Below are 15171 nucleotides of genomic sequence, written 5' to 3'. Positions count from 1 at the left end.
TCTCATACCTGTATTACGTTAGAATGCTCTTCTCATACCTGTATTACGGTATAATGATCTTCTCATACCTGTATTACAGTAGCATGCTCGTCTCATACCTGTATTATGGTATCATGCTCTTATCATACCTGTGTTACGGTAGAATGCTCATCTCATACCTGTATTATGTTAGAATGCTCTTCTCATACCTGTATTACGGTATCATGCTCTTATCATACCTGTATTACATTATAATGCTCCTCTCATACCTGTATTACGGTATAATGATCTCCTCCTGCCTGTATTACAGTAGCATGCTCTTCTCATACCTGTATTACGGTAAATGCTCTTCTCATACCTGTGTTACGGTACCTTACACAAGGTCACCCTCTTTCTATCTCCTTGTGTGTTATTTCTTACATTATTTGCTCAGAATGTTTCTAAGACTATTACCTACAGTCGAAAATAACTTTTGGATATTAGATTGGTGGTCACTCACCTGAAATTCAACCAGAAGTTCGACTTCCCGGACCTGGATCCTTTGTTTGGACTGCCCATTAGGGTTGAATGGCAGGAACCGCCATTCAAAACCACTCCCTTTTCCCAGGATAAATAACTGCGAGAACTGGTAAATTATAATAAATTATTCATATGAACAGCATGGCGTGAAATGGAACTGTTAAATGATATGAGATGTCTAAATCTGGCTGCTCTACGGCCTCTGCATGATGAATCCTCAACGCTCAGGGTAGGGACAGGCAGCCCGTCTCAGGGTGGGGACAGACAGCCCATCTCAGGGTGGGGACAGGCAGCCCATCTCAGGGTGGGGACAGGCAGCTCATCTCAGGGTGGGGGACAGACAGCCCATCTCAGGGTGGGGACAGGCAGCCCATCTCAGGGTCGGGACAGACGGCCCATCTTAGGGTGGGGACAGACAGCCCATCTCAGGGTGGGGACAGACGGCCCATCTCAGATTGGAGAGTAGTTCACAACGCATGTAGACCTGTCATCTCATCATGGTAACTTTTTTTCTTGTGAATTTGCGGCAGCATAGCCTATGCTACAGTAATATAAATACTGAATACGTGTCTAATTTACCCATCTCCATCTGGCTTTCAGGGGTCGCCTTGTTTTTTAATTGTAAAGATTATAATTGTTTTAATTGCGGTGGCAGTTTGAATTCAGCCTATCACTAGAATATCTTTGATTTAAATCAGTGCATGCGTGAGCACTCTCTCGCAGTCTTTCTCTCTCTCTCTCTCTCCGTCAACTCCATTCAAATTGCATCCAAAATAGATAATGCTGTTCTAGATTGATATATAGGCCTATATATAGATGTCCTAGCCTACCTCTTTCAGGTAATACATTCAATGCAGTATTAGCCTTATATTTAGATAATTAATGATGGGTTATGTATAATAAGCCACTAATTTATAGCCTCTGTCTCTTGCGCAATACACAAGCACCTGTGCTCCGCTGCCTCTCTCCTTAGAAAACGCTCCTTAGCTCTTGGAGTCCCATGCAGGAAAAGATAGACTAGAATAGCATCCTGGACATCATTTTTTTTTTGCATTTCTTATACCAATAGACTATTTGAAGAGGAACACAAGCTCTTGTTTGTTCAAATACAGCAGCCCCAAAAAATATATATATTTTGAAAGAAGAGCGAACGTGAAATGGCGGTAGGCTATAGAGGTTATTGATTCAGACCCATAACCATTCAGATGGTGGTAGACTATAACAGTTATTAATTCAGACCCATAACCATTCAGATGGTGGTAGACTATAACAGTTATTAATTCAGACCCATAACCATTCAGACCCATAACCATTCAGATGGTGGTAGACTATAGCAGTTATTAATTCAGACCCATAACCATTCAGATGGTGGTAGACTATAGCAGTTATTAATTCAGACCCATAACCATTCAGATGGTGGTAGACTATAGCAGTTATTAATTCAGACCCATAACCATTCAGATGGTGGTAGACTATAGCAGTTATTAATTCAGACCCATAACCATTCAGATGGTGGTAGACTATAGCAGTTATTAATTCAGACCCATAACCATTCAGATTGTGGTAGACTATAGCAGTTATTAATTCAGACCCATAACCATTCAGATGGTGGTAGACAATAGCAGTTATTAATTCAGACCCATAACCATTCAGATGGTGGTAGACTATAGCAGTTATTAATTCAGACCAATAACCATTCAGATAGTGGTAGACTATAGCAGTTATTAATTCAGACCCATAACCATTCAGATGGTGGTAGACTACAGCAGTTATTAATTCAGACCCATAACCATTCAGACCCATAACCATTCAGATGGTGGTAGACTATAACAGTTATTAATTCAGACCCATAACCATTCAGATGGTGGTAGACTATAGCAGTTATTAATTCAGACCCATAACCATTCAGATGGTGGTAGACTATAGCAGTTATTAATTCAGACCAATAACCATTCAGATAGTGGTAGACTATAGCAGTTATTAATTCAGACCCATAACCATTCAGATGGTGGTAGGCTATAGCAGTTATTAATTCAGACCCATAACCATTCAGATGGTGGTAGACTATAACAGTTATTAATTCAGACCCATAACCATTCAGACCCATAACCATTCAGACCCATAACCATTCAGATGGTGGTAGACTATAACAGTTATTAATTCAGACCCATAACCATTCAGATGGTGGTAGACTATAACAGTTATTAATTCAGACCCATAACCATTCAGATGGTGGTAGACTATAGCAGTTATTGATTCAGACTCATAACCTTTCAATCTTCGTGAAGAGAAGTGAAAGTCTTCTGCATCTAATTTTAGTTGTATATTATTCAAGGATGTCATTAGAATGAAGAAGATAAGGAAAACAAAAGTTATTTCATTTAACTGTTAAAAGCGAGGAAGGAAAGAAGCAACTATAGAGAGAGAAAGAGGAGGTAGGCTAATAACTTTATGGGAAATATTATGTAAGGTATCAAGTCTGGACTCTGGCTGGGCCACTCAAGGACATTCAGAGACTTGTCCCCGAAGCCACTCCTGTGTTGTCTTGGCTGTGTGGTTAGGGTTGTTGTCCTGTTGGAAGGTGAACCTTCGCCCCAGTCTGAGGTCCTGAGTGCTCTGGAGCAGAATTTCATCAAGGATCTCTCTTTACTTTGCTCTGTTCCTCTTTCCCTCGTTCCTGACTAGTCTCCCAGTCCCTGCCACTGAAAAACATCCCCACAGCATGATGCTGCCACCACCATGCTTCACCGTAGGGATGGTGCCAGGTTTCCTCCAGATGTGACGCTAGGCATTCAGGCCAAAGGGTTCAATCTTGGTTTCATCAGACCAGAGAACCTTGTTTCTCATGGTCTGAGAGTCCTTTAGGTGCCTTTTGGCAAACTCCAAGCGGGATGTCATGTGCATTTTACTGGGGAGTGGCTTCCGTCTGGCCACTCTAAAATAAAGGCCTGATTGGTGTGCTGCAGAGATGATTGTCCTTCTGGAAGGTTCTCCCATCTCCACAGAGGAACTCTGGAGCTCTGTCAGATTGACCATCGGGTTCTTGGTCACCTCCTTGACCAATGCCCTTCTCCCCCATTGCTCAGTTTGGCCAGGCAGCCAGCTCTAGGAAGAGTCTTGGTGGTTCCAAACTTCTTCCATTTAAGAATGATGGAGGCCAATGTGTACTTAGGGACCTTCAATGCTGCAGAAATGTTTTGCTACCCTTCCCCAGATCTGTGCCTCGACACAATCCTGTCTCTGAGCTCTATAGACAATTCCTTCGACGTCATGGCTTGGTTTTTGCTCTGACGTGCACTGTCAACTGTGGGACCTTATATAGAGAGGTGTGTGCCTTTCCAAATCATGCCCAATCAATTGAATTTACCACAGGTGGACTCGAATCAAGTTGTAGAAACATCTCAAGGATGATCAATGGAAACAGGATGCACCTGAGCTCAATTTCGAGTCTCATAGCAAAGGGTCTGAATACTTATGTAAATTAAGTATTTTAGTTTTTTATTTTACTAATACTTTTATTAATACTTTTTATATATAATAAATGTGCAAAAATGTCGACAAACCTGGTTTCGCTTTGTCATTATGGGGTATTGTGTGTCGATTGATGAGAGAAAAAAATTATTTAATCAATTTTAGAATAAGGCTGTAACGTAACAAAATGTGGAAAAAGTCAAAGGGTATGAATACTTCCCGAAGGCACTGAGTACATGAGTACTCAGGGTTTGATAGTGGTAGCATATTCCCCGTCTGGAATACCATTGAATTCCAACCGCATTACCTCCCGGGATAATTTTCTTTGGTTATATTCACTCCCTCACAAGCAGACACTGTGACAGCTCTCAAAGAACTACACGGGACAATCTGACAGAGCTCCAGAGTTCCTCTGTGGAGATGGGAGAACCTTCCAGAAGGACAATCATCTCTGCAGCACACCAATCAGGCCTTTATTTTAGAGTGGCCAGACGGAAGCCACTCCCCAGTAAAATGCACATGACATCCCGCTTGGAGTTTGCCAAAAGGCACCTGTTCAAACTGGAAACTGCATATCTTGAGGCTGCATATATTGTAGCTGGGGGCTTTAATAAAGAAAAACAGATAAGTGCTCCCAAAAGAAAACAGAAAACAATGCAGATTTAGAAGCACGGTGGCTTGGAAAAACTCCCTAGAAAGGCAGGAACCTAGGAAGAAACCTAGAGAGGAACCAGGCTCTGAGGGGTGGCCAGTCCTCTTTTGGCTGTGCTGTGATTATAAGAGTACATGCCCATTAAGGCCAGATTGTTGTTGTTCTTCAAGATGGCCCCGTCCGACGATACCCCCGGACAGGGCCAACCAGGCAGGATATAACCACACCCACTTTGCCAAAGCACAGCCCCCACACCACTAGAGGGACATCAACAGACCACCAACTTACTACCCTGAGACAAGGCTGAGTATAGCCCACAAAGATCTCCGCCACGGCACGAGCCCGAGGGGGGCGCAAAACTGGACAGGAAGATCACGTCAGTGACTCAACCCACTCAAGTGATGCACCCCTCCTAGGGACGGCATGGAAGAACACTAGTAAGCCAGTGACTCAGCCCCCGTAATAGGGTCAGAGGCAGAGAATCCCAATGGAGAGAGAGGAGCCGACCAGGCAGAGGCAGCAAGGGCGGTTCATCGCTCTAGTACCTTGCCGTTCACCTTCGCACCCCTGGCCCAGACTAAACTCAATCATAGGACCTACTGGAGAGATGAGTCTTCAGTAAGGACTTAAAGGTCGAGACTGAGTCTGCCTCTCTCACATGAATAGGCAGACCATTCCATAAAAATTGAGCTCTGTAGGAGAAAGCCCTGCCACCAGCTGTTTGCTTAGAAATTCTAGGGACAGTAAGGAGGCCTGCGTCTTGTGACCGTAGCGTACGTGTAGGTATGTACGGCAGGACCAAATCAGGGGGAGATGGGTAGGAGATAGGTAGCATGGCTACAAGGCCCTCCCCCTTCGGGAAATCTGACCATGCCTCCATCCTGCTCCTCCCAGCCTATAGGCAGAAACTTAAGCAGGAAGCTCCTGTGGTTGGTAAGGACTGAGTTCATCAGGAAGGGCATAGAGGATGTTCTTCCTACTTTGATGATTAGAATTTATCCAAACCTAAAAACTCTGGATAGATGGCAGCATTCATGCAAAACTGAACGCGCAAACCACCACATTTAACGACGGCAAGATGACTTTGAACATGGATGTGTGCAAACAGACCATCTATGACCTCCGTAAGGCAATCAAAGAAGCAATACATCAGTACAGAGACAAAGTGGAGTTGCAACTCAACAGCTCAAACACAAGATGTATGTGGGCAGGGACTCCAGACAATCACGAGTTATAAAGGAAAGCCAGCCACCTCGCGGACACTGATGCCTTGCTCCCGGACAAGCTAAACACCTTCTTTGCCAGCTTCGAGGAAAACAACACTGAGCTGCCGGCGTAGGCATCCGCCGTTACTAAGGACTGTATACTCCCGATCTCCGTGGCCAATGTGAGTAAGACATTTACGAGTGTTAACCCTTGCAAGGCTGCCAGCCCAGAATGGCATCCCAAGCACTGTCGTCTGAGCATGAGTAGACCATCAGGCTGGAATGTTTATGGACATACTTAATCTTTCCCTATCCCAGTCTGTTGTTTCCACTTGCTTCAAGATGTCCACCATCATTCCTGCATCCAAGAAAGTGAAGGTAACTGAACTAAATGACTATCACCCCGTAGCACTCACTTCTGTCATCATGAAGTGCTTTGAGACGCTCGTTAAGGACCATATCACCTCTACCTTACCCGACACCCTAGACCCACTACATTCCAATGTCTTGAAAAATGTAATGGAACACAGCTACCTCTCACGTGAATGCGCGCCAATGAACTCATGTCCTTTCCTGAGTCAACAACTTCCAACTTCCTTTGTTCGCTCTCTGTTCACCATAGAAGCCTCAAACAACTTTCTAAAGCCTGTTGACATCTAGTGGAAGCCTTGGGAAGTGCAAAATTAACCCTAAGTCACTGTGTGTTAGATAGGCAATCACTTGAAAAAACTACATGCCTCAGATTTCCAGGTTTTGCCTGCCATATGAGTTCTGTTATACTCACAGACATCATTCAAACAGTTTTAGAAACTTCAGAGTTTAATAATATGCATATCCTAATATGCATATCCTACATTCTGGGTCTGGGTAGCAGGCAGTTTACTACGGAAACACTTTTCATCTGGACGTCAAAATACTGCCCCCTACTCTAGAGAAGTTAACCAGGTAGTCTGGCCAAGATAAAGCAAAGCAATTCGACACATACAACAACACAGAGTTACACATGGAATAAACAAAACATACAGTCAATAATACAGTAGAACAAAAGAAAACAAAAAGTATATATACAGTGAGTGCAAATAAGGTAAGTTAAGGCAATAAATAGGCCATGGTGGCGAAATAATTACAATATAGCAATTAAACACTGGAATGGTAGATGTGCAGAAGATGAATGTGCAAGTTGAGATACTGGGGTGCAAAGGAGCAAGATAAATAAATAAATACAGTGTGGGGATGAGGTAGGTAGATAGACGGGCTGTTTACAGATGGGCTATGTACAGGTGCAGTGATCTGTGAGCTGCTCTGACAGCTGGTGCTTAAAGCTAGTGAGGGAGATATGCGTCTCCAGCTTCAAAGATTTTTGCAGTTCGTTCCAGTCATTGGCAGCAAAGAACTGGAAGGAAAGACGACCAAAGGAGGAATTGGCTTTGGGGGTGACCAGTGAGATATACCTGCTGGAGCGCGTGCCACGAGTGGGTGCTGCTATGGTGACCAGTGAGCTGAGATAAGGCGGGGCTTTACCTAGCAGACTTGTAGATAACCTTGTAGCCAGTGGGTTTGGCGACGATTATGAAGCGAGGGCCAACCAACGAGAACGTACAGGTCGCAATGGTGGGTAGTGTATGGGGCTTTGGTGACAAAACGGATGGCACTGTGATAGACTGCATCCAGTTTGTTGAGTAGAGTGTTGGAGGCTATTTTATAGATGACATCACCGAAGTCGAGGATCGGTAGGATGGTCAGTTTTACGAGCGTATGTTTGGCAGCATGAGTGAAGGATGCTTTGTTGCGATGTAGGATGCTGATTCTAGATTTAATTTTGGATTGGAGATGCTTAATGTGAGTGGAAGGAGAATTTATAGTCTAACCAGACCCCCAGGTATTTGTAGTTGTCCACATATTCTAAGTCAGAGCCGTCCAGAGTAGTGATGCTGGACGGGCGAGCAGGTGCGGGCAGTGATCGATTGAATAGCATGCATTTAGTTTTACTTGCGTTTAAGAGCAGTTGGAGGCCACGGAGGAGAGTTGTATGGCATTGAAGCTCGTCGGGAGGTTAGTTAACACAGTGTCCAAAAAGGGGCCAGAAGTATACAGAATGGTGTTGTCTGCGTAGAGGTGGATCAGAGAATCACCAGCAGCAATAGCAACATCATTGATGTATACAGAGAAGAGGGTCGGCCCGAGAATTGAACCCTGTGGCACACCCATAGAGACTGCCAGAGGTCCGGACAACAGGTCCTCCGATTTGACACACTGAACTCTATCAGAGAAGTAGTTGGTAAACCAGGCGAGGCAATCATTTGAGAAACCAAGGCTGTCGAGTCTGCCAATAAGAATGTGGTGATTGACAGAGTCGAAAGCCTTGGCCAGGTCGATGAATACGGCTGCACAGTAATGTCTCTTATCGATGGCGGTTATGATGTTGTTTAGGACCTTGAGGTGAGGCTGAGGTGCACCCATGACCAGCTCTGAAACCATATTACATAGCGGAGAAGGTACGGTGGGATTCGAAATGGTCGGTAATCTGTTTGTTAACTTGGCTATCGAAGACCTTAGAATGACAGGGTAGGATAGATATAGGTCTGTAGCAGTTTGGGTCTAGAGTGTCACCCCCTTTGAGGAGCGGGATGACCGCGGCAGCTTTCCAATCTTTGTGAATCTCAGACGATACGAAAGAGAGGTTGAACCGGCTAGTAATAGGGGTTGCAACAATTTTGGCAGATCATTTTAGAAAGAGAGGGTCCAGTTTGTCAAGCCCGGCTGATTTGTATGGGTCCAGATTTTGCAGCTCTTTCAGAACATCAGCTATCTGGATTTGGGTGAAGGGCTTTTATCAGGTTGCTGTGGAGGGTGCCGGGCAGTTGACCGGGGTAGGGGTAGCCAGGTGGAAAACATGGCCAGCCGTAGAGAAATGCTTATTGAAATTCTCAATTATAGTGGATTTAACAGTGTTTAACAAATGTAACAAATTCTCAATTATAGTGGATGTAACAGTGTTTCCTATCCTCAGAGCAGTGGGCAGCTGGGAGGAGGTGCTCTTATTCTCCATGGACTTTACAGTGTCCCAGAACTTTTTTGAGTTAGTACTACAGAATGCAAATTTCTGTTTGAAAAAGCTAGCCTTAGCTTTCCTAACTGTCTGTGTATATTGGTTCCTAACTTCCCTGAAAAGTTGCATATCACGGGGGCTATTCGATGCTAATGCAGAACGCCACAGGATGTTTTTGTGCTGGTCAAGGGCAGACAGGTCTGGAGTGAACCAAGGACTATATCTATTCCTAGTTCTAAATGTTTTGAGCGGGGCATGCTTATTTAAGATGGTGAGGAAGGCACTTTTAAAGAATAGCCAGACATCATTTAATGACGGGATGAGGTCAATGTCATTCCAGGATACCCCGGCCAGGTCGATTAGAAAGGCCTGCTCGCAGAAGTGTTTTAGGGAGCGTTTGACAGTGATGAGGGGTGGTCGTTTGGTCGCAGACCCATTACGGATGCCGGCAATGAGGCAGTGATCGCTGAGATCTTGATTGAAAACAGCAGAGGTGTATTTGGAGGGCGAGTTAGTTTAACTACAGGAGGTTGCTGATGGGAGAACGGCTCATAATAATGGCTGGAATGGAGTTCATGGAATGGTATCAAACACATGGAAACCATGGAAACCATGTGTTTGATGTACTCGATACCATTCCATTAATTACGTTACAGCCATTACTATGAGCCCGTCCTCCCCAATTAAGGTGCCACCAGGTGCCTGTGATTTCAACATAGTTATTAGTGAAAACCAAAGTTCTGTAACATAAGATATATAAATGAAATTAAATAGCCTTGTACACAATTGTTCCAATCAAAAGACTATTGCAGAACCGCTGGACAGCAACATAATAAAGTAAAGCATCATTGGGAATGGAGATCAGAATGACTGCTAAGGCTTGATCCATAAATTAAAATAATTAGATAGGTAGCCTAACCTGCAAAACTAAACCAATCCATATGTTCAAATCAAAAGACCTGACCACGTCCTGAGTCTCCGGTGCCGACACATTCAGAAATCAAAAGACCTGATTAACATGACGTCAATAACGCAGCCTCGTCTCAAATCAAAAGATGGTTTAGTATTTACACTGAACAAAAATATAAAACGCAACAATTTAAAATATTTTACTGAGTTACAGTTCATTTCAGGAAATCAGTCAAATGAAATAAATTCCTTAGTCCCTAATCTATGGATTTCACATCACTGGGAATACAGATATGCATCTGTTGATCACAGATACCTTTAAAAAAAAAAGGTAGGGGTGAGGATCGGAAAACCAGTCAGCGTCTGGTTTGACCACCATTTGCCTCATGCAGTGCAACACATCTCCTTCGCATAGAGTTGATCAGGCTGTTGATTGTGGCCTGTGGAATGTTGTCCCACTCCTCTTCAATGGCTGGGCGAAGTTTCTGGATATTGGCGGGAACTGGAACACGCTGTCCTACACGTCGATCCAGAGCATCCCAAACATGCTCAATGGGTGAAATATCTGATGAGTATGCAGGCCATGGAAGAACTGAGACATTTTCAGCTTCCAGGAATTGTGTACAGATCCTTGTGACATGGGGCCGTGCATTATCATGCTGAAACATGAGGTGATGGCGGCGGGTGAATGACACGACAATGGGCCTCAGGATCTCGTCACGGTATCTCTGTGCATTCAAATTTGCATCGATAAAATGCAATTGTGTTCTTTGTACGTAGCTTATGCCTGCCCATACCGTAACCCCACCACCACCATGGGGCAAACCGTTCACCCACACGACGCCCCCATACGACGCCATCAACTGCCATCTGCCCGGTACAGTTGAAACAGGGATTCATCCGTGAAGAGCACACTTCTCCAGCGTGCCATTGGCCATCGAAGGTGAGCATTTGCCAACTGACGTCAGTTACGACGCCGAACTGCAGTCAGATCACGACCCTGGTGAGGACGTTGACTATGCAGATCAGCTTCTCTAAGAAGACAGTTTCTGACAGTTTGTGCAGAAATTCTTCGGTTGTTCAAACGTACGGTTTCATCAGCTGTCCGGGTGGCTGGTCTCAGACGTTCCTGCAGGTGAAGAAGCCAGATGTGGAGGTCCTGGGCTGGCAAGGTTGCACGTGGTCTACAGTTGTGAGGCCAGTATGATGTGCTGCCAAATTCTCTAAAACGACGTTGTAGGTGGTTTATGGTCGAGAAATTAACATTAAATTATCTGGCAACAGCTCTGGTGGACATTCCTGCAGTCAGCATGCCAATTGCATACTCATTAACAGGGATATAAACAAATATGTGCACAAGATTTGAGCGAAATAAGCTTTTTGTTTGTATGGAACATTTCTGGTATCTTTTATTTAAACTCATGAAACATGGGACCACCACTTCACATGTTGCGTTTATATTTTGGTTCAGTGTAGTTTAAAAGCTCTGACAAAGGCCAAGAGAACAATAAACATTTTTCAGTGAGAAAACAGAAATATGCTTTGCATAAAATAAAAATAAAAGTATTTTTGTTTTGAAAGATGTAGCCTGCGATAAAAAAAGTAATTTTTTTTACTTTTTAAGGAGAACAAAAACGACATAGTAGCCTAGTTTTGTTGTTGGCTACTCGAAGAGAACTCAAATTTGACTAGATGAAGACCCGAAATGAGTATAACATCTTGGCATTTAAACCATAATCAATTTTAAAATGTTGCATAGTATTAAACATTACATTTTCGCATACTGAGAATGCTTCATGCGTGATTGCGTTGTTTCCCCACTTTTTGTTGACTTCGGTAGCACATCCCCATGTCTAATTGATCAGCTGTTGTCAAATCAAATCAAATCAAAATGTATTTGTCAGATGCGCCGAATACAAAAAGTGTAGACTTTACCGTGAAATGCTTACTTACAAGCCCTTAACCAACAGTGCAGTTCAAGAAAAATAAAATATTTATCAAGTTAGACTAAAATGAAAAGTAATAACATCCGGGCATTTCAAATATACTCGATTTTTAAAATGTTGCATACTATTAAACGTTTTGCTCAACGGCCTTTAAGACGGAAGTATGGGTGTTGGGACACGCCCACTGTTACTAGCCGGCTACCACCCGGTACTCTATCCTGCACCTTAGTTACTGTTACTAGCCGGCTACCACCCGGTACTCTATCCTGCACCTTAGTCACTGTTACTAGCCGGCTACGACCTGGCACACTCTACCCTGCACCTTAGTTACTGTTACTAGCCGGCTACGACCCGGTACTCTACCACCTGGCACTCTACCCTGCACCTTAGTTACTGTTACTAGCCGGCTACGACCCGGTACTCTACCCTGCACCTTAGTTACTGTTACTAGCCTGCTACCACCCGGTACTCTACCCTGCACCTTAGTTACTGTTACTAGCCTGCTACCACCCGGTACTCTACCCTGCACCTTAGTTACTGTTACTAGCCGGCTACGACCCGGTACTCTACCCTGCACCTTAGTTACTGTTACTAGCCGGCTACGACCTGGTACTCTACCCTGCACCTTAGTTACTGTTACTAGCCGGCTACGACCCGGTACTCTACCCTGCACCTTAGTTACTGTTACTAGCCGGCTACGACCCGGTACTCTACCCTGCACCTTAGTTACTGTTACTAGCCGGCTACGACCCTGTACTCTACCCTGCACCTTAGTTACTGTTACTAGTCGGCTACGACCCTGTACTCTACCCTGCACCTTAGTTACTGTTACTAGCCGGCTACGACCCGGTACTCTACCCTGCACCTTAGTTACTGTTACTAGCCGGCTACGACCCGGTACTCTACCCTGCACCTTAGTTACTGTTACTAGCCGGCTACGACCCGGTACTCTACCCGGCACCTTAGTTACTGTTACTAGCCTGCTACCACCCGGTACTCTACCCTGCACCTTAGTTACTGTTACTAGCCGGCTACCACCCGGTACTCTACCCTGCACCTTGGAGACTGTTACTAGCCAGCTACCACCCGGTACTCTACCCTGCACCTTAGTTACTGTTACTAGCCTGCTACCACCCGGTACTCTACCCTGCACCTTAGTTACTGTTACTAGCCTGCTACCACACGGTACTCTACCCTGCACCTTGGAGACTGCTGCCCTATGTACATAGTCATTGAACACTGGTCACTTTAATAATGTTTAAATACTGTTAATATATCTACTGCTGTGCAACATTTTTTTTATAAGTTTATAATTTTTGATTATTGCGTGCTTGTTTGCCATTTACTGCATCGATTGATAGAAACTAGTAACATAAGCATTTTGCTGCATCCCCCATAACACCTGCTAACTGTGTACATGACCAATACAATTTGATTTGATTTGCTCAGGTTCTTGTTGAGGGTATATTTCAGTCTTTTATTTAACCAGGAAGTCCTATTGAGCTCAAAATACCTCTTTCCCAAGTGTGACTGTTTTCACACAACGGTTTTCTATCCATATCTCTCACTGTCGCTGTTTCTCCTTCTCTCTGTGTCTGCCTGTCCCCCCCTCTCCCTCCCACCCAGGTTTCCCGTATGAGAAGGTGAGGGAGAGGACTCTGTACCTCCAGGTGTTGGACTTTGACAGATTCAGTCGTAACGACCCCATCGGCGAGGTGTCCATCCCTCTCAACAAGCTCAGTGACTTGGGACACATGCAGACCTTCTGGAAGGAGCTCAAACCCTGCATGGACGGAGCGGTAAGTAGGGTTCGGTCAACTTTCCCAAAATCCAGGTTGTAAGACTGGACAGTCTCTCTCCATTCAACATATCCAGGTTGTAAGACTGGACAGTCTCTCTCCATTCAACATATCCAGGTTGTAAGACTGGACAGTCTCTCTCCATTCAACAAATCCAGGTTGTAAGACTGGACAGTCTCTCTCCATTCAACATATCCAGGTTGTAAGACTGGACAGTCTCTCTCCATTCAACAAATCCAGGTTGTAAGACTGGACAGTCTCTCTCCATTCAACATATCCAGGTTGTAAGTCTGGACAGTCTCTCTCCATTCAACATATCCAGGTTGTAAGACTGGACAGTCTCTCTCCATTCAACATATCCAGGTTGTAAGACTGGACAGTCTCTCTCCATTCAACATATCCAGGTTGTAAGTCTGGACAGTCTCTCTCCATTCAACATATCCAGGTTGTAAGTCATTATGATCTTCAAAATGTGAAACTGTTCCTAGGTTAGTACTCCCTACACTAAGATGCTTTGTGAATATAGGCTCAGATCAAGGGGTGACTAACTGCCTGTCTGTCTGTCTGTCTGTCTGTCTGTCTGTCTGTCTGTCTGTCGTGTCTGTCTGTCTGTCTGTCTGTCTGTCTGTCTGTCTGTCTGTCTGTCTGTCTGTCTGTCTGTCTGTCTGTCTGTCTGTCTGTCTGTCTGTCTGTCTGTCTGTCTGTCTGTCTGTCTGTCTGTGTGTTCCCCAGGGGAGGCGAGGGGACCTGCTGGTGTCTCTGTGCTATAACCCAACAGCCAACACCATCACTGTGAACATCATCAAAGCACGCAATCTCAAAGCCATGGATATAGGAGGAACATCAGGTTAGTCTTCTCTCCTTCCCTCCTTCCCTCCTTCCCTCCCTCCCCTATAACCCTCTCAAAGCCATGGCTATAGGAGGAACATCAGGTTAGTCTTCTCTCCTTCCCTCCTTCCCTCCTTCCCTCCCTCCCCTATAACCCTCTCAAAGCCATGGCTATAGGAGGAACATCAGGTTAGTCTTCTCTCCTTCCCTCCTTCCCTCCTTCCCTCCCTCCCCTATAACCCTCTCAAAGCCATGGACATAGGAGGAACATCAGGTTAGTCTTCTCTCCTTCCCTCCTTCCCCTATAACCCTCTCAAAGCCATGGACATAGGAGGAAGATCGGTTTAGAATCCTCCCCTTCTCTCCCTCCTTCCCTCCCTCTCCTACAGATGCAGGATCTTAATTTGATCACTCCGTTGCAGATGTGATCAGGAGAACTTTCCTGCAATACAGGGTATTTTAAAACTTGTAGTGTATTTGAGGTTTAAAAAGGCTTTGTGTAGAATATGTGTCAAACCCTAATTTTTATTTTATTAATAATAAACAACACAATTAATTCATATTATTTTCCTGCTGTAGCAAACTGGCTCAAATTAAGATACAGCATCTGTATAACCATCTCAAAGCCATGGACATAAGAGGAACATCGGGTTGGTATTGCCTTCTCTCCTCCTCTCCCTCTCTCCATCCCTCCCTCCCATGTAACCCTCTCAAAGCCATGGACATTGGGTCTCCCTCCTTCCCTCCCTCGTTCCCTCCACCATCACCCCCTGAATCCCTTTCTCAAAGCCTTCTCGGGAAGACTCTGGGAGTC

At 44.6% G+C, this 15171-nt stretch overlaps 1 protein-coding gene across 1 annotated transcript in view; it reads left to right on the top strand.

Annotated features, from left to right (window-relative positions):
* The window catches only part of LOC106592751 (uncharacterized), a 108038-nt gene extending 93537 nt beyond the window's left edge, over positions 1-14501 (top strand). The window contains exons 7-8 of the mRNA XM_045705959.2: positions 13357-13529; positions 14262-14501. Of these exons, the coding sequence (XP_045561915.2) occupies positions 13357-13529; positions 14262-14381 (293 nt within the window). The 3' untranslated portion in view covers positions 14382-14501. The remainder of the gene's footprint in view (positions 1-13356; positions 13530-14261) is intronic.
* Positions 14502-15171: the final 670 nt, after the last annotated feature.

This window comes from Salmo salar, chromosome 23 (assembly GCF_965601325.2).
Source record: "Salmo salar chromosome 23, fSalSal1, whole genome shotgun sequence".
Classification (NCBI taxonomy): domain Eukaryota; kingdom Metazoa; phylum Chordata; class Actinopteri; order Salmoniformes; family Salmonidae; genus Salmo; species Salmo salar.
The sequence above is the reverse complement of the archived record's forward strand: the minus strand, read 5'-3'. Positions and strand labels throughout refer to the sequence as shown.